This window comes from Colletotrichum phormii (genome assembly GCF_030913505.1).
Source record: "Colletotrichum phormii strain CBS 102054 chromosome Unknown BDP81scaffold_1, whole genome shotgun sequence".
Lineage (NCBI taxonomy): Eukaryota > Fungi > Ascomycota > Sordariomycetes > Glomerellales > Glomerellaceae > Colletotrichum > Colletotrichum phormii.
The window spans coordinates 2,163,878-2,185,955 of record NW_026851443.1 but is presented as its reverse complement, the minus strand read 5'-3'; the positions used below and the strand labels follow the sequence as shown (position 1 = coordinate 2,185,955).

The 22,078-nt window shown below is 52.2% G+C and overlaps 7 protein-coding genes across 7 annotated transcripts; 3 read left to right on the top strand and 4 right to left on the bottom strand.

Annotated features, from left to right (window-relative positions):
• The first annotated feature begins 4,095 nt into the window (after positions 1 to 4,095).
• On the top strand, positions 4,096 to 5,024 carry BDP81DRAFT_413464 (uncharacterized protein). The gene has a single exon (XM_060589289.1). The coding sequence runs from the start codon at positions 4,274 to 4,276 to the stop codon at positions 4,538 to 4,540; it is 267 nt and encodes an 88-aa protein (XP_060451831.1). The 5' UTR covers positions 4,096 to 4,273; the 3' UTR covers positions 4,541 to 5,024.
• Positions 5,025 to 8,153: 3,129 nt separating this feature from the next.
• BDP81DRAFT_10028 (uncharacterized protein) lies at positions 8,154 to 8,801 on the bottom strand. Its single transcript, XM_060581359.1, has one exon. It carries the CDS (start codon positions 8,616 to 8,618, stop codon positions 8,253 to 8,255), a length of 366 nt encoding a protein of 121 aa, XP_060451830.1. The 5' UTR covers positions 8,619 to 8,801; the 3' UTR covers positions 8,154 to 8,252.
• A 183-nt stretch (positions 8,802 to 8,984) lies between these two features.
• On the bottom strand, positions 8,985 to 10,799 carry BDP81DRAFT_388683 (F-box domain-containing protein; the record flags this gene model as incomplete). The annotated part of the gene is made up of 1 exon (XM_060587162.1): positions 8,985 to 10,799. One exon carries the CDS (start codon positions 10,797 to 10,799, stop codon positions 8,985 to 8,987), a length of 1,815 nt encoding a protein of 604 aa, XP_060451829.1.
• Positions 10,800 to 13,979: 3,180 nt separating this feature from the next.
• On the top strand, positions 13,980 to 16,738 carry BDP81DRAFT_305465 (fungal-specific transcription factor domain-containing protein; the record flags this gene model as incomplete). The annotated part of the gene is made up of 8 exons (XM_060583177.1): positions 13,980 to 14,033; positions 14,155 to 14,182; positions 14,343 to 14,493; positions 14,666 to 15,126; positions 15,176 to 15,474; positions 15,533 to 15,864; positions 15,918 to 16,274; positions 16,324 to 16,738. 8 exons carry the CDS (start codon positions 13,980 to 13,982, stop codon positions 16,736 to 16,738), a joined length of 2,097 nt encoding a protein of 698 aa, XP_060451828.1.
• Positions 16,739 to 17,042: 304 nt separating this feature from the next.
• On the bottom strand, positions 17,043 to 17,608 carry BDP81DRAFT_456624 (uncharacterized protein; the record flags this gene model as incomplete). Its single annotated transcript, XM_060593196.1, has 2 exons — positions 17,043 to 17,537; positions 17,600 to 17,608. 2 exons carry the CDS (start codon positions 17,606 to 17,608, stop codon positions 17,043 to 17,045), a joined length of 504 nt encoding a protein of 167 aa, XP_060451827.1.
• A 666-nt stretch (positions 17,609 to 18,274) lies between these two features.
• On the top strand, positions 18,275 to 19,385 carry BDP81DRAFT_456623 (uncharacterized protein; the record flags this gene model as incomplete). Its single annotated transcript, XM_060593195.1, has 2 exons — positions 18,275 to 18,488; positions 18,577 to 19,385. The coding sequence occupies 2 exons, from the start codon at positions 18,275 to 18,277 to the stop codon at positions 19,383 to 19,385; spliced, it is 1,023 nt and encodes a 340-aa protein (XP_060451826.1).
• A 466-nt stretch (positions 19,386 to 19,851) lies between these two features.
• On the bottom strand, positions 19,852 to 20,184 carry BDP81DRAFT_307107 (CFEM domain-containing protein; the record flags this gene model as incomplete). Its single annotated transcript, XM_060583335.1, has 1 exon — positions 19,852 to 20,184. One exon carries the CDS (start codon positions 20,182 to 20,184, stop codon positions 19,852 to 19,854), a length of 333 nt encoding a protein of 110 aa, XP_060451825.1.
• Positions 20,185 to 22,078: the final 1,894 nt, after the last annotated feature.

Below are 22,078 nucleotides of genomic sequence, written 5' to 3'. Positions count from 1 at the left end.
TTGTCATCGTCGCTGTACCTAGTCTCTTGCCGCACAGGACCTTGCTTCTGCTCCTGCTTCTTCATGCGCTACCAAGACTAAGGGAACTATACAGGCGGAGGGTGTGTCATTAATTGCCCCGATACCATTCCACACTTTACCTGCAGAGTCTACGGATACTTGGGCTTAGAAAGCACAAAGAACTCTGGAAACAGAAGGAAGGGGGTTTGTGTCACAGTGGCTTTGGGCATTAAACACTTAAACATCCCAGCACCCCATGTCCCTCTGAGGATGAGGTACATGCTTCCGCAATCGACACCTCCCCGCTCTCTTCTGCGCACCTCATCCTCTCTGCCTTTATGTCTCTAAGCGCCTGGTTTCCAACTACGCACTTGGACTGCTGGGTACCTTGCCTCGATCCAATGGCCTCTCATGTTCCTCAATCACAAAGACTGCTTAAAGTCAGGTCGCTCAAGGCATTCGACCTAATCTTCAGCCATGGAAGGGAAGGTACCTAAACTAGTTAACGTAGTGGGTAGGCAGCCAGCCTCTGCCCTACCGCCGTGCCCCTCCCCCGCTGCCCCTCCATGCAAACGTTTGGGAGGAATGAACGACCTTTGGAAACCAACCTGGCGGCGAAGCGCTTTGCTGCCATTCTTCGACATATTTCAACCAACAAGACACAATTTGTTGCAATCGCAAGAAGGTAGATGAATTGAAATAGACGTGCTCGGTTTGACAACGCCAATGCCGGCGGGACGAACGGGCGGTAGAACCATTGACTTTGACAATGCCTCTCAATTGAGTCTCGCAGGGATCAAGTACCTAGGTGGTCTTTGCTCTCTCTCTATCTGCTCTGTGCCTCACCGTGGGGTAGATTAGGTACGGAGATACTTGGTGATGACGGTGTGCCTCGGGGCGACGAGCGACGGAACCGCCTCCGTTCCCTCTCTCTCTCCTCACCTGATGCCACCACAAACAACACCGCTTCTCGCATCATGTCAATGGCCCCGTCATGGCGTTTGAGAACCTGGAAACCAACCCTCTTTTACCTCCGTGCCGTGCGTGCCCTCTTTCTCCGCCCAGGAAACGAACGAACGGTCAAGTCTCTTGGTGGACGGGCACGACGGGCTCAACAACGAACCTACGAACGGTGCATCTGACGGCACGTAGCAGAGGTGTGTGTCAAACGAGGTGGGCGGGTGACAGCCTGTCTCTGATTCTGGGTCTCGAATCCGAGTCACTTGCTCGTCGCCAGACGCCCAATCAGCCTCAGCTTTTAGCTTCCAACGGGCTCTGGGCCACGCCCCCCCAAAGTCCTCACACACAGGCTCACTCAGAGACTAGAGTTGATTCCCCATCCGGCCCGGCCCAATCAACTCCGCTCTCGCTGCCGCAGTGCGCGGGTATCTCTGCTGCCGTACCTGATCGATACCCAAGACTGGGGCCATGCGACGAGGAACAGCCCGAACAAGGCGGTTACTCCATTTCATATGAACAGACTGCTGCTGTGTATTACAGTGAACTCAGAAAACGTCCCATGCCTCGCTCTCTACCCACTGCTACTAGGCAGACAGACAAAGTATCAGGAGCCTAGATGGAAGGCAGTATTACTTGGACGCAGAAAGTACCAACTAGAGCAGGCAGACAAGCACAGAGGCAGGCTGACAGTCGATATGGCGCTGCCATTGACTATAGTTAAAGGAGGGGCGGGCTGCCTTATCCTCGTTGAGAAGATGGGATGGCACGGGAAACGTACCAAAGTACCACCAGCCAAGCAGGAGCGTCGTTAAGCTTTCGGCGGTGGTGGTCAGTCTCGAGGCAATCCTGCCAGTGCCCGTCTCATCGCCTCTATTATTACAGTGGTAATTATGTGTGAGCCGAGCTAACCTCGACTACTGCTCATAGATTGACCAGCGGGGGGGATGAATTGAGTTGAGGTATGGGTCTCTCTTCCGACACTCGTCCGAACTGATGCTGTGCGTGAGTTGCTTGGATCCAAGACTACCAACCAGCTCCATCAGCAGTCAGAGGCGTGAGTGTGATTGCGACAATTATGGGCAACTGGCATGGCTTTTTGGGGCCTGGCCATGCAACCTTGCCAAGGCCTAGCGAATCCGATGAGGGGCAGAATTCAGAAAGACCCAAACAAACGCATAAAGCGATGCAGTGGGTAACACAGTAAGTACAGTGCAGGGGATGCCTGGCACGAATCTCGACGCAAGGTACCTTGCCTTACTTTACCACGGCGCATTGGATTGGTTTATTGCGCACATTGGCCTCAGAACCGTGGAGCAAGAAGAATGTTATCCGTACCATGTACACCAAGTATCATGGCAGAGGTGGAGAGAGTTGAGAGACTAGTTGCTTCTGGTGAAGTTTTGCTTGGAAAGCATTGTCGCGTTCGATGCGCCACACGTTGTGACTCCAGATTGGCCTGGCACGCCTGGACGGGCTGTATATGACAGGGAACTGGCAGGCATGGAACGCATGGCATTGTGCAGAAAAGAAGGGCAATCTTACGGTATGTGATGCAGCAGCCGTGTTGTTAGCCGCAGGCAAGGCAAGGGGGCCGTTTGTCGGCGAATTCAATTCGACCATGTCAACAAGTCGGGCAGAATCAGGGACGACGAAGCAGTCAATGGATGGATCAGGACCATGGAGCCGCAAAAGGCAAAGGCGGGGGCAACAGCGCAGACAGGACAGACACAGCAGGCTGGGCTGGCCGCTGGTCCCTTGTCCCCTGGATGATGAATGGAGATCCCGTCGATTCGGTCAAGACACACCTTGACACCCAAGTTTTCCCTTTTGGCTGATACCGCTGATGCCAGTCGCTGCAGGAAGCGTGGCAATCGGCAACGGGATGGCACAAGAAGGAGAGGCGAACAGGGCGTCCATGTTGGGCAGATGCAATTGACCAATGGGTGGGCCCATTGACCGCTCAATTGCGCATCAGAGGCTCCATTTTCGTGCCTGGAGAATGTCAATCTTGCACATTGGTTTAGCTCCGCAGACTCTGAGAACTGGAACTAGACGACGGGTCCAAGTCAATATGCTAAAACACACAAATGCAGCTCGGAAACGGAGTGACGGAATGAGTGAATGAGGAGGAGGAGAGGCAGACGACAAAGTGCGCAAAGTGCGGTGAGGGCGCGTAAGCCATACATACAGCTAATGGAAGAATGACAAGAGGGCCAATTGACAACCTTGAGGCAATGGGCGGCCTCCCAGGTGCGGTTGACGTGAGTTGGCCTGAGGTGTTTGATTAAGTTACGGTAGCTTTGGTATACTTAGGTAGCTTTCAATGTGTGAAGTTGGCGTGCCTTGTTTTGAAAAGCAGGGCCAAACGAACACCAACACCAATAGCAACAAAACAACGTTTCCTGTCCAACTCAATGGGACGGCAATCCTCAGTAACAGGCAGAGACGCACAGCAGTGAAATGCACTGTACAAAGTAGAGCCGGGGGGTATCGACGGTGGCGATGAGGTGGACTTTGGGCGGGATGGCGCGGCCAGCTGCCAGAGTGACCCTCCCATGTGCGCAGAGTTACGAAATGCAGGAGTCACCAGTTGGGTTGTGTGAGTCACAGGGAAAAAGCGACTCTGGATTGATGGATCACGGAGACTTCCATTGGACTCTGGAGTGCTTGTGTGCTTCTCGTTGGTCTTGCCGCGCCTCAAGCCGAAACACTTAACCCCTGTAGCTCTTTTCGGCCTAGCGTGATCGTCGTTTATCGATAAGACGTCACGGCAATGGTGGGGCCCAGCTGCACCGGCCCTGCGCGGTGCGGGCTGCGGCCTGCGAATACAAGCAATTTTTGGCACGACTGGAAAGGGCAAGTACCGCTCGGGGTCGGGTACTTCCTGTCCTTTGTTCGTGGTCCCTTGAGATTGTTACCATTGGAAAGTGCCATTTTGACCTTTTGTACACTTACAATCCATGGAAGGTAACTAAGGTACCTGAACTGCCAGGCACCGTCCCTCCCGGGGCCTATGATACCTCACTGTAAGGTAAAGTACGATGCGGTAAGGTAGGCGCTCGGTGATGCTTCAACGTCTAACGTCTTCCACGTTCTTCCATTCGATGGATCCGCGAGGAATTAATGACCCGAGCAAAGCAACAACGACGCGAGCCCGCATCTCTGGATGCCCCTCGTCAGTCAACAAGGCCCCGGTCTGCCCATTGCCAAATCCCCGTCCTTGAATGCCTGAAATGCATCCAGCCCATCCCGAAGAAGGACCTTGCATGGCAACGCACCCAGCCAGCCCCCAAACCAAACATCTCACCCAGCAATGTGTCCAGCTCAGCGCTTCCAACGCCATCCCATCCTTATTACACCCCTCATCATAATCCCTATCTCTACCAGCCTTGAGCCCACGAATATCTACTCTTCGGCACAGCCACACCTGCCATATCTGCTCCTCACAGTAGAGGAAACAGCACGGGTCGATTCAACTACTTTTTTAAGAAATAGCAAGGGGCCAATGCCGAATTCCAAAATGGCAGAGCACACCTCGATCTCACGACGCATCTGTCGCAGAGACACACCACCCTTGTAGAAGAGGTATCGGAGCCATCATCCCCTTGGAATGACTGCATGCGCAGGCTTCTGGAAGCCCGAACACCGCAACGGGGCAAGACCAAAATCCTCCGACGCCCCGAACTTCCCGGAAGGACGAGCGGCGTCGCCATGGAATGGGGGATTTAATGGGAGTTCAACAATGACTGTGGCAGCAATAAGTGACGACAACGGGGCTCCGGGGTTAATACACATTTGTCAGTGACATCTCCTTCGCTACCGCCCAGAGCGCTGCGACGTCCCTGGAACAAAGTACAATCCCAATGTCTCGCACCTGCGGCCCCAAGGTAAGACCAAAGGAGACTGGCGGGCGAGTCTGAAGAATGGAAGATCTTGGGTTACCGAACTTTTAGGATCAAGCGGCAGGCAATGTGCAACTGAGTCGCTGTTGAGGCGACTTCTTGAGATGACTGCCTCTCGTCTTGGTCTAGGAAGCCTTGAGATATCCCATTCGTCACAAGGACATTGGATGATACTCAAAGTTTCTCTTTGCGCTTGCAGCGATGGCTTGGTCGATAAGTTGCGGAAGAAACGGCGGGAACACAGAACCACTTCTCGCCAATGACCATTGCTCTCTCGGCAGCAATCGGACGCGCAATCGATGCTGGCTGCCTGCTCTGAATCCGAGGCGCGGTTCTCGCGGGTAGCAAAGGCAACGAGACATTTGGAGTTTGACTAGCCGGGCCGCTTTGAAATCTTGAGAGAGCCCAGATCATCGCCCCAGATGCCGCCCCCCCCCCCCCAGATCAAAGATGCCCCCAAGGGCCCCAAAGACCCCAAGTGGCGAAAGGCGCACTGTGTCCAACGGTCTAACTCAGGCGAGGTAGTCTCATTACTCTGTTAGAGCATCAACGGAAACTTATCGATAGCGGGAACGGGCGCTATCAGTAGCAGCCGCCGTGCAGCAGCACATCACCAGGCCCTCGGGTGGTCGGTGGTGGTCGGGTTCATCCTCGTTGTCAGCTGGCGTCCACGACCTCTACACTACACCATAGCCTCTACTCACTACTCACTACGGTCGTCTATCAACCTGAGATGGTGTCAATGATATGCTCGACGACCACACCCTTCCCGACCAAGACTACGGCCACATGACTGTCCCCCAAGCCCCCTCCTTGCCACCAACGGACCGCGTACGAGGTGGTGGTCTCGTGGGATGGACAAGACGCGCCGCTTGGGGGGGGGGGCTTGCGGGCAGGCATGAGACGGCAGCAACGGCGTGCTCTGGCGCGGGTTCCGTCTTTCCAAACCTCGACCTCCGCATCCTCGCTCGTAGCCCGTCGGCGCATTGTCGTCATGTCGTTCGTTCCCCTTCGTGGGTTTGATTGCCTCACCGTTGTAGTAGCGAGATGATCACGAGGCCCGGATCTCAAGTGAGACCACCATACCAGACCTTGTCCTACCATTGACCTCTTATCTCTCGACTATGGCTGACGATAGCTATCGGTATACCTAGGACTTCGCCGTAGTGTGCCCGTTGATGGATCAGGCTTCGCTCACTCTGACCCCCCCCCCCCCCCCCGTTTCCCAATCGGACCCCATCAGATGCCAAAAAAAGGTGCTCGGAATTGACCACCTCTACTGGCCTCACGCATACCGCACTTACCCACGAACTTGGCGACTCTTCGCGGCACTAAATTGCGACATCAGCAGTCCACTTCCCAACACCCTCCCGGCGTCTCCCAATGAGTTGAGCGACATCGCAAGGCAAAGGATGACGGACGCTTTCTTGCCCAATTCTCCCGAGAAGAGGGGAGGGACAGAGAGGAGGGGTAAAACAAAGATGGCGGTCAACGGGGTCGAATTGTTGGCCCAACCTGGAACTCGTTCTCATGTTCATATCGGCCGTGGGCACTGATTTATCGACGAGACGCGCGATACGCACCGCCATGATCACATACCGCCTTGATTGGTTCAACATTGTTGGCCCAGCGGCTCTTCCAGTCCCTTTTTCCTTTATCTTCATTTCTTCTTCTTCTTTGCCTTGCCTTAGCTTGCCATTGAGTGCTGGATCTAGATCTTGTCACAGGGCAGCCAAGTGCGGTCGGCCAATGCCGCCGCCAATCCCTCACTCACTGTCCGCCGCCACAAGGAGGGGGATAAGGGTGAAGCGGCGGTATCGATATCCAGCCTTCCTTATCACCCCTCCTTCTAGATAGCTGCCTTATCTTATCCCCTCCCAACCGCTCCCACAGTCCCTCTCACTCCTCCCACACCCCTCAGCATTCTCACATGTGAAGGTACGTGGGTACAGAGTACCTATGTACGCACACTAATACAACCCGCATTCAAACGGCCTGCCTCATACAGCAAGCAGGGACGTAGACCCAGTGGTTCAGCGGGGGCCCAATGGGGCCTGGATTACCTCAGCAAAAGAACACGCCAATTCTCGACATTTGTGCATGTCACGAACGAATGCTGGTAACCCATTTGTGGTGAGACTTGCTTCGACGTTGCCCTACTCCGTACACAATTCACTAAGTTGACCAAACTCAATACAATCCATTAGACACTCAATTCACCTCCAAATACACACCGTACTTATCGTCATGAACATGGATTGTTTCTCAAAACTTGTCAGGTGAAAAGCGGCCAAGGCCAAACTTGAGACAGGTTGTCTCGGCTGTACGAGAGAAATGGATCTGATCTTATCAATCACTGTCCATCACATCACATCACATCACATGGGCTCAAAGCCCCCACGCATGTTCGCGGGGGGAGATCACTACTACGGTACACACGCACCTTGAATGCGTTTTAACTGAGGCAACGACTCGAAATGTTGATCAGGACAGCTATGTGCTTGTTATTCATATCATTTTTTTTTGTGTCGCGAAGCTGACGGTGATATTGCTGACGAGGCCTCGTTATCATACTGACATCTCCGCCCGGTTATAGGCTTCATGGGTTACCTGAAGAGATCAACGTCCTGGGCAATCAAAGGTCCCGTTAATGAAACTTGAATCATCCTGCAAATGAGACTCATGTTTCTAAACATCACCTCACAGCAACCGCTAGCTACGTCTAGCCGGCGAAACTATGCTTAGTAAACATAGTCTTTGGCCGCAACTCGAACAATGATGTCGCCTCGTTTGTGACTTTTGTCCTTCATGATTGGCAATGAGCTGTGTCAAGAATATTTACGAAATGAAGGATCTCCACACGTGCTAGTAAGAGCCCAATTTGCCAGGGCCATGAACTACGCATAAACAACTTCAAAAGGCCTGTTCCGAATGCCGCTCAAGCTTGTCGAGCTCCCAGTAATGATACATGCTCATTGAGGCGATATATATCCCCATGCTTGCAGTTCTGCGGTCTATCTTGTATTCTGTTCAAGTGTTTGTTTAGTTTCTCTGCCCTATTCTGTTCAAGTATATAAAGTCTAGAGCGGAGAAAATTGAGTACTCCAACGTAGCAAGGTGATCGACCCATGACCACGTTTAATAGTGTTACTCGGCAACGACGCATTCTAGAAAAAAAGGGTTCGGTCGACATCTTCAGACTAGTTGGGCCTCACATTTGCCTCTTCCATGATATATCTATCTACCTTGCACTTCAAGATCATATCGATGAGGCTGAGATAAGAACTCATGTCGGATCAACCTTGCTGTTCGCAACGTAGATGTCCATGGATATCTGGCAGCCCGGCCCTCGATTTCACAACCGCGGAACCAAACCGCAGGTCCAGTCATTTACACTGGCCAAGCGTTCCTGGTTGATGGACCCCACCACAAGAAAGCCTCAGTAATGGGTGCTTCGCTGATTAGGTGGTTCTTCAGTCGTAACTGCTTAGCCCCGGGGGGTTCTTCTAGATATCCGGAGGCCCATGCTAGGCATGTATAGAGTCTCATCACTGCCAACATTCTCGGGACAGTAGATGACACCGAGGAAGTACGGTACTCATTGTCGTTATCCAAGCTGTCGTCTAACTTGTGATCAAACCCAGACGCCATCTCGACATTGTCAATGCCTGGCGTAGATGTTTCTGTGTTGACCCGTAGCTGGTTGCTCACTAATGGTAATGCAAGCAAGCGCAGAAAAGGGACGATGAGACACATCGTGACCTTCTTTTCGTCTTCCAGGCACCAGTTTGTCTCCTGCACCCCGCTGGTGCCTATCTGCCCGACAGCGCAGCTATTGCCTACCGCTGGTCACACAAGCTCGTTGACCGCATGAGGCTACCCTTGCGTTCCGGTGGGGACAAGATCTTTGTTCAACGGTGGAAAGGTCCCATCAATTGAACAACCGAGTCCGTAGAAGTCTTCCTCGTGAAATGACGTGGCCTCGTTGCGTACTTTTGCCCATTGCCCAGAGGCGGGGTTTGAAGAATATCATGTCCACGCCGCAGCTGCCTAGGCTAGCCAAGGGTTGAAACCTCTCGTCTAACCTCAGGCAGGATGTTGCTGGTTATGTCCCCTCATCGCTCATGAGAAATCGTAAACAAGGAGACTCTCCTTCCCATCCTTGGCCTCCTTCAGTACGATGACCATTTCGTCATCAAAGCCCACCCAGTTACGTCGGTCATCCCAGCGTTCTGTTGTCGCATCAGGCGAGGACAAAGCGATATCTGTGGAAGCAGAGCCCAAGGTTGATTTTGGTCTAATTTCGATACTTTTGCCACTGACGCGTCCCTCGAGTTCCCAGACTCGAATTTCCTCGCCTCGAGAGCTGACGCTCACGGCTTTGCCTCGTGCCGTGATTTCCGCATCGCTGATGCCTGACGTATGGCCCCAGAGGCGAATGCCTGAAGAAAGATCAAACTTCGTGGCATTTGATGTACAAATGTGTAGAATCATAGTGTTATCTGGCATCGCGGCCAAAAGATACGGGTGGCTGTAGCATAGCGTCGTCGGACCTTCGGGCATATGTGTTTGAGACTGAAGCTGTGGGCTCGCAGTTGAGGAAGTCGAAGAAATTGAGGACGCAGCCTTCACGGGCTTAGTGAAAGCAAGTCGTGTTGAGGCGATCTCTGACGACGGTTGGCCTGCGCCCTGTCGCCGTATCTGGAGGTCCTGTATACCAATGGACCATCCTTCAAGTGTAGAAAATGTGTATGCAATCGATGCGATCACATGTGAAGCCACCTGGCGAATAGACAGAGCCAATGGGGCTCGAGACGTGTGTGACTTGAGCGAAGTCAGAAGAACAGGAGCAGGGAGTAGAGTGACTCCTTGCGGTGATTCCCGGGTTTTGCCAACCTTTGGCAATGGGAACGCTGTCATAGGGCTTTCTGACTCCGGAAATGCTGCGCTTCCCGAAGCAGCCTCGGTCTTCCTCTCTACTAGAGTGATGGTATCTCGTTTGCCGCTGGCAGTCGCTGGCTTCTGGCCAGAGGTGGTTCGCTCAAAATCGTACAGAGATACCAGAACTGATTCTGTTGCCGTGAGGATAAAGGGGTGATGATAGACAATCTCCACCAGTTGGCCGTTACTGGACTTTTCGTGCCTGTATCTTTTCTGAAACCGACCTTCTTCGAAATCAAGCCCCCAAACGCCGAAGCTCCCATCCAGAAACCCGACTGAGACGTCAAGCCTCTTATTCTCAAGGTTCCGGGCATCGATCGCTATGCAAGTGGGAAATGATCCGTCGTTTCCATCGTTGAAGTCAATCTGGGCAATAGGCTCCTTGGTCTTGAGATCCCAGGCTCGCATGCCAGAAACGCAGTCGGCAGTGACCGCGATGCCTTCAATCACTTTGACCAGAGTCTTCCCTGTGCCCACAGAGTCGTATAGAGATTCCCCCACCTTCACCTCCTGGACCGAGGCATTGCCACTAGCCCAATTATGCCGCAGCTTGTACTGGCGCTTCCAGTCAACTGAATCTCCCAGGGCATCTCTCCGACCCCAACCACCGTCGGCCCAGACGGTGCGCCGTGTAGAGAACTGAATTCGACTGCTGTCTCGGGCAGAACCATCGCGAAACCCGGGTATCTTCAGAGCGCGCGGCAGGACGAAGCGGTGGTAGTAAAGCGTGCGCCATAGTTGGGAGTCGGCAGAGAGGCGGTAAAATCGGCGCGAAACGGGTGATATGCCCAAAAGATTAGAAGTCGACAGGAATGATAGAATGCGGATTAGGAGCTCGTCCGACAGAGAGGACAAAAAGTCATCGGCGGCGAAGACGGCCCTGCCTTGGGGCCTCGATTTCGAATCGTCGGGGTGGGTTGCGGTGAAGCGCGCGCGCTTTGCAGGTCCGGGGCGCTCGTCACTGCTGTCGGGCGCATGGCGCCGCTTCCCTTGCATTTTCGGGATCGAGCAAAGCGCTTGCGGCAGCCTGCCTTAGGTGCCTTGTTCAAGACGGACTCTGGTCAAAGCTGGTATTGGCGGTAGGTGCATCTTCGATTGCAATCAACAAACTCGGTGACGGTCAGGTCCCCAACGAGCACAAGGACGAGGTGAAGGGAGTGCGAAGGCGGCATTATTAATGGTCACAGATCATAGTGTAGTAGCCACGAGGCGAAAGATGCGGTCACTGATAAGATAGAGCTCGATCTGAGGGGGCCTGTGCACGCTCTAATACCTTAACTTACCGCGTTCCTGTTCGAATGACTTTGAGCTCGATCGCAAAGTGTCTATCTCGGAAAACACTGCTTCGCATTTCAAGGGTTATAATATGATACGTGGTGAGACTTGGACGAAATAAGCTATCTTCACTCGCTCTTGACATATCAAAGCCTTGTATAAAACAAAGGAAAAAGTACAGGCTTCCCATCGCCTGCTTGAGGGGCTGCGCATCCTTCATCCGTGGCCTGAGTGAAGGATTCACTCGTATCCCACAAGACACATAAGATATATCCTGCTTGGAGTTGTGTAGCGAGTATGACACCCATATCAGCGGAGGCTGACTACGTGGTCAAACTTGGCGATGGTCATTGGAATTATACTAGGGTCCATTTGAAAGGCCATGGGAGTGCACATGGCCGTAGCAGCGGTCGAACTCAGGAATACCAAACTACTGTGAAATACTAAACACTCATCAGGTAAGTGAGGTAGGTCGTCGCCAGGACTAGAAAATCTTGAAGAAAAGTGGAAAGATTGGGGGGGGAAATGATCAAGAACGAACCTAGAGGTGCGTATAGGTCTGCAAATTTTGGCAAATATCCAGAGTCTATGGTTCTACTACGTACCTACTTATAGTACTCTTAATCCAGGTGCCTATTTCCGCACAATCAAGATAAGGTAAGATACTTGCTTGGGCAGTAGGACTGGCCGGTTTGGCCGGCGCTTTCTGATCTCCGTCTGGTGGGTCAGCCGAAGGCGGGCAACCAAGTTCTCGCCGCATCCCCGGCTTGTTGCTACCTAGCACTACCTTATGGTACAACGAGGCCCACGTACCTCTGGTATAGATTATCCGTACATCACTCCAACAACTATCCAAATAGACCCGGTGGAACAGCAGTCACTGCCGAACGTTCCAATTCGGGCACAAGCAACGAAGATTCTGTAAGTTCAACGCCCGGGGTCGCGCACGGCCGGACTACAGCCTACTACGACGCACAATGTACTTGGTTGAGCGGAGGGAGTTCCGAGACGGCGCTGGGGCTGTGTAGTGTAACGAACCTCTCTGGCTTTACGACCGGCCACTTGAATGATTCGAATCGCACTGCCAGTGGAGGTGGCCGAAATTGACGGGAGAGCGAACAGCTCGGACAGGGTGGGGTATTCTCGGCTTCGACTGGATCCCACTAGATGGATTGTAGCTCATCGATGGGATCTGAAAAAGATGGGCTGATGAAGTTTTCCCGTAAGCTAGGGTACCTAGCTGGCGTGCCGACGCTTGAAGCACCGGCGAAAGCTTAGGAGAAAAGGAAGAGGTCGGGAGGATTGCGTGAGAGAAAATTCGGACTGCATCATGCAGATTGTATAGTTCTGCCTGCCCGGCGGAGACCTCTTGACAGAATATGTATTCTCCGTTGTATGCTAGAGACCACATGGTGGTTGGTGACTGAATGATGGCATCCGCGGGTGCCCGAGATATAATGCTTAGCTGCCGCAGGCCGGCAGCCCATCATCGAAGTGGGCAGTTCTCGGTAAAGCTACCGACAGGTCCTTGTCATCATTACCCGTAGGCTAATAGAGTATTCGTACATACGAACATTTGCCTTTCTTCCAAGGGGCACCTTGTCGGTATGTACACGCATCTTAACTCAATACTGAGGCCATAACCCAATGAAGTAAGTAGTGCCATACCGTACGTTTTTCAGCATTCGCAAGATGCATTGGAGCAAGCCCTCGCAAAGTGCCTTACCTCATGTGCTTAAGGTAGGCAAGGTCGCGCAAGTACTCCGTACGGACAGCGAGTCAAGCATCGAGACTAGTGCATTCAACCCTTGTCTCTAGGTCGTTCTCTCGCTTCACTGAAATGAAAGACTAATATCCGTATTACTCCGTCCTATGTACGTGATATCTTAACACGTCTACAAGCAATGAGAAGGCGGTGACTTTCATGTGCCGCTTTACGTATGCTCCGTCAAGATCAGTACCACGTCCTATACCGTATTTCATTGGTCGCCTAGGTCCGCCTGGGCAGGCTTGCGCAGCATGATTAAGCAACCAATGTAAATGTATTTCGTACCTTGCCCAACTTGTAAACACCTAGTAGAGGAGAGGGGTCGCTAGTGAGCCTTGCCCTTTCTCAACTATCTTACCGTACAGTACAGAGCACCGATGCTCACTTTACACTAGGAGACTTCAAACCTCAGCCTCACATTCATCCAAATCTCAACCCCGGGCCGCCAGCCTAAGCCGTCAAGTCTATCCTCTACCAAAGCTCAACCGTTCCAGATTCCTCGTAATCGAGCTACACTGCCACAGCTACGTTGTATACGCCAAGGATCGACGAAATAAGCTCATTCATCGGTTCCAATACTTGCATTGCCGCTGCCATTGCCGCATTTCGATTCATAGTTTACACCCCTCCCGTCTCCTCCCGCACACAAACACACCCTCTCACTATCCCTCACGCTCTTCTCTCCATCCTTCACTCACTCGCTCGCTCTTTGTAAGCCCTTCCTCACGGACCACCTAGGAGGATCCGTGTTTTCCCAGTGTCCATGACCCAGACCTACACCCTTACCGTACGTACTGTCGGTTCCATTCACTCCACATTCCTCTCAACTAATTATCTCTTGCTTGCCAACCACTCGTACTGCAACTCGCTCGCTCTCGGTCTGAAGGAAGTATCGCAAAGCCAACTGCATCTCCGACGCAACAAGCACTCCGTCGTCTCCTCTGCCCGCCCGACTTCTCGGCTTCCGGGACCATTCAATCACTGCCCTGCAGCGCCTTATTTACGGGCCCTGCCTTGGCCTATCGCCTTCCGAACCAATAGTTCAGAGCAGACCTTGGCACACACTGGCACATACCGCGCAAAGCACGGCTTAGGCACGCTGTAGTGTCGGGTCTGCGTTGTTCATAAAGAACATGGATTCTGATTCCCGGTCCGCGGGCCCCGATGACCAGGGCCTCCGTCGAGCTGTATGTCACATACATCCATATTCAGACTGTTTTGCTTCACAAGATCCATCAGACCTCCTTCTCACCAGTAAAAACTCGTCCGCTAGAACCAAGTACTGACTCTAATTCTTTTGTCGTCTAGTGTGATCAATGTCGCACCCGTAAAGTCGGTGCCCCCAATCCCACTCGTGACTCTTTCTTCACCAGGCCTCGATCGAGTGCGCCGAGCTGGGCATTCTTCCTGCCCGCCGTTGCCCCTCCTTCCCCCTCCTACCTCGCGCCAAGGAGGTATAGCCCACGCATTAAATTGAATTCCGGGTTTGCTGACAGAGGACGCACGCTTTGGCTTTGCGCTACAGATCCGTTGTGATAAGAGTTCGCCATGTTCCAACTGCCGTATAACTCAACGCTCCTGCAGCTCAAACGGCGTTGGTCAAAAGCCAAAAGAGCAGAGACATCGCGTGCTCATCTCCCTTCAATAGTACGCCGTTCACCTTGCCTTTGTTTGTCCCCTTTCTGAGTAACACACCTCATTTCATAAAACCAATGCCGGCTGGGTTCATCGTCTTGCGTTCACCGGCACTGTTTCTGATACTATCCAACTCATGAAATCTTGGGCAACAGAACAGCAATGTTGACATTCTTGTTGCTAGTGAGAAAAAGATTGATCTAATCGAGGAACGACTTTCGAATATCGAGGATCTCCTGCGGAGCCTCAGCAACAACCCTCCCGGCGTAGGTGGTCATTCATGGGATGCCAATAGGGCCAGACATACGACCCCCTCAGCCTCGACTATCGGGGACGCTTCTGTCCTATCCCACGACGGCGCAGACTCGGATTCAGCTTTCGAGGGCGACCTCTCGTTGACTGCCCACACCATGTTCGCCAGCGACTTTATCGAAGACGCCGTGCAGAGGACTTCGCTCCAGGACGTGGCGCCCAACATGCAAGCGGCGCTCTCCTCTCTCCGACAGATCGTCGCTATGCAGAATAAGGCTTCTTCCAACCGAGAATTTCGGTTCCGTACGCAACAGCCGCTTCCTCCGGGTGGCTTGCCTGAATTGCCCATGCCGCCCATGAACGCCGTCGTTGCCTTGCTCAAGCACATGAAAGGTTCTTTCATTTCTGATTCGCAGACTTCAAGAGGCTGACATGACAGTAGTCTCTCCTCCCAGCATCTTCTCACTCGCATGCTCTTTCCTCGATGTTGATGATCTGGCTGAGCTCTGCCGGAGAGTGTACTTCTGCACCGACAACTTTGCTGATACCACCTTCATCATAGTGAATGGTGCGCTCTTCTACTTGTTCATGGAACAAGCGTACCTGGCATCCGATGCGACTGCGCGGGAAGAATATGAGAGGTATCAACACATGTGTCAAAATAACCTCGAAATGGCTCTAGCTTCCTTGCCTTTGATGCTCCCTGCAAAGATCGAGAGCATAGAAGCCTTGCTCCTGGCGGTCCGTGAGAAATCTTTGTGTGCCTATTTGTAGATTATACAGCTGACAGTGACTGCAGGCCGTTTATGCTGTGGATGTTTCGAAAGCATCCCTCGCGTGGCTTTTCACATCGACTGCTGCAAGCTTGTGTCAGACGCTTGGCTACCACCGCGTATCGCAAGTCAGGAGTGAGAGCGCTGGGCCCAGGGACATCAAGACGCTTTTGTTTTGGCATGTGTACATGCTCGATAAGACGTTGTCTTTGAGAACAGGGAGGGCATCGGTCATACAGGACTGGGACATTACCTTGCCGCGGCGAGTCGACAACACCATGGTTGCGGATCCATGGGGTCTCGTCATAACAACATGGATCATGCAGGCTGAGATCCAACACCGAGTTTATGAACAACTGTTCGACTCCTCTGTTCCAGTGATGTAAACCATCAAGCTAACTTCCGCGGTAGATACAGTCCTCTTGCTTTGGGCCAGTCGCAGGAAGAGCGCATCGAAACCGTGCGTCGCCTGGAAAACGAACAAAAGACGATCATGGCCGCTGCGTCGCATGTACGGGAACAGGCTCTTTTCGGCCTCAAGGCCCTCAACGCGTCATCAATTTTGGACATACATCTGCGAGGCGACGAACTGACGTTTCAGTCTACTTTAACTCTCATCTACAGGGCGTTGCCAGCGCCCGAAGGTTCGCCAACACGATTTTCTCAGGAATGTATAGACACGGCACGATTTGCCATGCAGCTGCACCTTGAATGCATGCAAAGAATTGCCGAGGAAGGGCGGCACCTTAAAGCAGTCTATATTCACTGGTCAGTTGAAGCAGTACTCTGACCACGATCCATGCTGACCCGTTCCAAGGGCAATCCTTCTCACTCCTTTCACGCCCTTCTTCGTCCTTTTCTGCCACGTCATCGACACTTCCAGCGCTGACGACTTGAAGAAGCTGAATGAGTTCGTTGCTTCCCTTCGACCCGCGTGCGCCATGTCGGAGCCGGTGGAGAAGCTTCACCAGCTCTGTTCAATGCTCTGTAACGTGGCGACTTTGTACGTGGAGAGCAAGTCGCAGCAATCAAATGAGCGTGGCCCCATCAACGACGAATTTGATGTCTATCTGAGTGCGCTAGGATTCCCGCCCACGGAGTATCCTGCTCAGGGTATGGACACCAGCGACATTTCGCAGCCTACTCTCCAAAATGCTCAACTAGGCAATTGGTTCTCGGGTAGCCAGTACATGATGGGTTTGCTTGAAGAAGACCTGTCCCAGTTCAACTGAGCTGGCTGAGGAGGAACGGCCGGGAGCGGGCCGCCGCATTCCCACCGGAATGAGTCCAGATTGCCGATTGTGACCTCGCTGACACGATCTTGTTATTCAAGAGTGTTTTGCGGTGCGAGGCTAGGCAACGGCCAGCGATACGAAGGGTAACGGATGGTTTCAGGATTCGCCACATGGTGTTGCGAGACCATATAGAAAGGAAATATTGTCGAAAAGCCTCAAGGCCTTGGCTTGCTCCGGTATCCAACCAAGCTCTATTTTGCTCTACTGCGTATGTTATATGATCTGCGTTTAGCTTGAGCTTTCATTCGGTGGGGTATCGCGGGTCGTAATGTTCGTAGCTCTCGTCATCGGTATCACTCTCAATAAGGGCATCCCGTTCGCGTGCGTTCGTAAGTCTGTCTGCTTCTAGGGCTTGGCCGGCTTTTGACCTTGGGGCGTCTGGCGCATTCGGGGCGTCGACGGGGGCGAATGCCGATTTGAAGCCCGACTTTTTGAAACCGCCCTTCTTAAAACCTCCGCCTCCGGCAGACTGCTGTGGCTGTTCGTTGTTGGCGAGCTTGATGCTGACGAGGCCATCCGCCTTGGCCTCGGCTTTTCGGGCTCGGGTGCCGGCGTTCGGATCGCGAACCATAGCCTTCATATCTTTGAGTCGCTGTTTATGGCTATGGTCATAGCTGCCGAGATGCGCCTCGTAGTCATTCATGCGAGAGTATCCCTTTGAGCAGAGGCTGCAGTAGAAAGATTGCAGAGCTTCGCGGGCTGCAGCGGTCTGCGCCGGGGGTAGTGTTTGGTGTCGCTAGGAAAGTAGCATGGATCAGGAATTTGATCAACAGGTAGGAACATTGTCATTTCTCTTACCGGAGGCATATTTGCAGGTTTGTGATCGCGAAGAGCTGCCGATTGGGGGCGACGAGCTTCTGTGAGGACTGGTGGGTATGGGGAAAAGATAGCATCACATTTAAGAGTGCTGGCTGGTTATTGTCGAGCGCGCATGTTCCGCTCCCAGCAACTTGGACCCATAACGCTATGCGGGGAGCCGCAGCAGGCCCTGAACATCACAGGTACAACGTATCTTACATCCTGCCGTTCGATAGTATGTATCACAAGAACACCAACTACGTCTTAGTTTCGGAAAATTCAAGAGGAAATCAAAGGGAATTTTTGTGATGCTTCCCAAATAAAGCAATACTACTGATGATTACGAGTCAGCGAAGGTAAGACAAGGGCCGAGAAGGCAAGGTACCTTGTCAAAGCTGGTTGCGCGACGGTATTGCGGCTCTCCGGATTGCCGCCAGGTCCACTAAACCTGCAAGCCCAGACGCGGAAATTGGTCCCTTGCAACTTCGACCTATGACGTCCCGAGGATTGATCAGCTGCCTGGTTTTACACCTGGAGGCTACCAAACAAATCGCAATCTTTATCCGACAATTCTGACTTCACCTCCCGAATATCGATTCAATACAGCCCGGGTTCGAATTGCGCTTGGTCTGCTTTCAAAGAGCCGGTCTCAGTCGTGCCGGCGCTTGCGTAGCCATGGAGTCCAGATCTCTTCACTCCAAGCCGTCGGAAGAGACTCTCATATCGCTCCTTCAACTAGATCCGTCCCCCATCGAGACACCACCGGCCGACGTTGACAAAGATCTTCCTCCCCTGCCTGAAGATGTCCTGGAGAATAGCACTGGTTCCCTCAGGTCGACTTCTTCTGCGCCCGGTTTAAGCGGCAGTGGTCACAGCGCGATCTTTTACCGTAAGCTGTCAAATGCGAATGCAGAGACAAGACCCGTCACCTCCAATGGCACTGAAGTTAGATTGGCTAATGCGTACAAACTTTACAGTGACACGAATCCAGAAGTTCTCTTCCTACCTGGTACCGGTCTTCACCTCACTTCACGTTGTCAACACCTCCATAATACCACTGTTTGCGCGATCAGTCCCAGCTTCCGAGGCATACCTGCTACTTTCGAGAGAAATATACCAAACATCCCTCACGGAACCGCTTCTCGTGGCATTGCCCATCGTTGCACACATCGCCTCTGGTTTTGCCCTTCGCCTCGTTCGCAGATCTCAGAACCTGAAGCGTTATGGAGGCAACACACCCGGCATGTACGCTTTGTATCGAGCCCAGACCGGCAAAACATCACGAGCCTTGACCTATAACAGCGTCAACTCCGCTAGCAGGATATGGCCGTCCTTCAGCTACATATCTATATCTGGCTACATCTTCACAGTTTTTCTTGCTGCCCATGCAGGCATCAATCGCATCCTCCCCCTGCAAGTTGACGGCGACAGCTCGAACATTGGCTTGGGTTTCGTTTCTCATGGGTTTGCCCGGCATCCCATCATCTCGTGGATTGCGTACACCGGTCTTCTCGCAATAGGCTGCGGACATATGGTTTGGGGCGCAGCAAAATGGCTGGGCCTGGCGCCAACGGCTATGGGGTGGAGTGGTAGTGGACGCAATGTGATAGACAAAAAGGTGCGACGGCGGAAGAGAAGAGCGTGGTGGGCGCTTCACGGCGCCGCTGTGGCAGCGGCCGGCGTCTGGGCTGCCGGGGGATTGGGAATCATAGCAAGGGGTGGTTCAACGGACGGATGGATTGGGAAGATTTATGATGATATATACAGCAGAATTCCACTCTTGTGATCAGAGGTAAGTAGATAATATACCAAACGCATGATACCCAGCCAACAGCAATGCGGCAACTCGCAGTACCGGTATCTACAGATAGACATGTGTCGTTAGCCACCGAGACAACAACAATCAGCCGAACATGATGGAGTATCAAACTTTCCAGTTGGCCACAGACACTCAATATTTCAGAGGCTACGGTGCGAGGTCGCCACAAATTAAGGAGAAGAATTATTGTACCATGACGACTACCCAGCACTATCACACACCTATCTATCTGTTGACAAGAACCATTACCTCTGATTCTCAACCCATCATGGTGCTGCATAGGAGGAATGTGCATCGCATAAGAGAGATACTGGGGTAGCCGAACATGCGCGAAGGGAAATCTTTTTCGGTGCTGATTTTATTGAGAAGTTAAGTCCAAGCTTTGAAGAAGAGAGCAGAGCGGTTTGTATTAACAAGCCAAGTCAGACGAAGCCTAGTTCTTTCCTCCATTGTTGCCGCCGTTATTGTTTCCACCTCCGTTGTTGGTGCCGGGAATGAAGCCACCTGTGAGCTGTGGGCATGCCTTCTGAGCAGCCTGGGCAGCCTTGACTAGGTCGTTCTGATCTTTGCAAGCACCACTGACACAGTTGACGAGTGAGTTGACGTTGGCCTTTTGGCAGTAGCAGTCCTTGATCTGATCTTGGGCGCAGCCGCTCTTCTGGATATCATCATTGACGCACTGCTTCGCACAGTCGGGTACGTCAAGGCTGTCGGCGATGGCCATGCCGGCGGCAGCAGCGAGAATGGCGATGAATGTGGTCTTCATTTTGAATTATGTTGGGGTTGCTGAGAGATTGTAAAGTATGGTGAAGTCTTGAGACTAGTGTATATGAGTTTGTCGAGGGGATTTCTTATGTTGTAGCTGCGATGTCTGAGTGATAATTATAGCATTCCTTCTAAAAGGCGGTCGTTGCGAGCACTTATATACGCGATTCGGACAAGTATCAAGGCAGGAGTCTTTGGTGATTGTTTCTCTTCTCATCCTTCTGATCCTATCCTCTGACGTATGTTCTGGTTCCATCGTCGATGACAGCGACGATGGAGCTTTTGGCATTGCCTTGTTCATCACATCAAGTTGATTGGATATCAGGAGAAGTTGACCGCGCAATTTGATCAACTAGGTTTTCGACGCTCCGCCGAGCAGGAGCACAGGAGCGCAGGAGCTTGTTCCTAAAACCTAAATCACGAACTTGTTTGGGGCCGAGAGTAATCGGCAATGACCATATCCCAACTTCCATACGCTTTGCTCCATTGTTTTCCGCCGACACAGCCCAGTAGTGTTGTGAATCAGCACCCTAAGGATCTTCTGGGTTTGGCAGTCAGCGCCCAATCACATTAGTCGTCATGGGTGAGCCGTTCTGGCGTTGGTGCTAGAGAATCTTTCACTGCCTAGCTTGCATGAAATACTTGAAGTGATGGGACGAGCCGTTCGGTTGAGGCACAGGCCTGCGTTTTGATCGCTTCGAACCGCATAGAGGACTGTGTGGTTACGTATGACGGCGTGGGCGGCAACTGCAAGACGAAGAGCCGCGTCAAAGCCCCACGGAAACATGACTGAGCACCCAACGGCTGTGCTTCTATCTGAGCATTCTCTGAAGGCTTCGCCGGCTGCCTGTCAAGTAAGCGACCTTCGAGACGTTTTCCGAAGTCAGCGTCATTGAAACGGACGTCACATTATGAGCCCTGAGCGTTGTTCCGAGGATCGTCAAGTCGTATCGCAATCACTCTTGTATCACTGACAGCCAATCTCTTGCTTCCCATTTTCTACTATTATCTTGTCGTGGCGGCCCAAATGTACTCCACAGAAGTCGGTATTTTCCAACGACATAGTCCTCGCGTACTGCAACTATGACCTTCTTCGATGACGTTTCGTCCGGAGCCTCGAATGCCGCACGGCAAAATCGCGAAGCTTCGTGACCGTGTCCGTGTTAAATACCGAGGGCTCGGAAGTGCTGGGCTACGTGGCTCTATTCCTTATATTTTAGCTAGATGGCGGGGAACAATGAGTGGTCCATTGAGCTTCGACATCTGATAAGTGGCTGTACTTCTATTATCACCATGTCTATTGCTGCTATTCTGAGTACTACTATTCTTATCATTACTGTTACTTCTACTTCTACTATTACTAGAATTCCTTCATTCTTTCCTATGTATTCCTCGTATACTTTTCTTTAGATGGCGGACTTTGGGAGTTATATTGATAGTAATGGTTACAAAGAGGCGGCTGGTCGTGCGTTGACCGGCATCCCGTTTTATTACTCACTTGCCTTGACTGCCATTGATAACCTCGGATTTGGCAGACTGTTAAGCCACCCACTTACATGGGTAGTTTAAGAGGGTTCATGTGAGTGGTCCCTAGTCCACGCTGCCACAGCCCTGATGCCTCTATTACCCCCTTCGGACATTGATCCCGGACAAGATATCCTGTCTATTATCTCTTCTAGGCACAGCAGAAAGCTGGTCATGTGCAACTTCTCAGCGTATGTTATTAGTATGTAAAAGAAGTGGACGATTCCATAGAGTAAGGTAGTTGCTGTTCGGCCAAAATCTCAATTTTGCTTCTTTGCCATACCGCTAGTTTTTTTTGGGTTCTCTTCAAACATATGTCACTAACTTTGTCTTGCCACTGTCGTCCCTGTCTTAGGGGAGTTGACTGTACA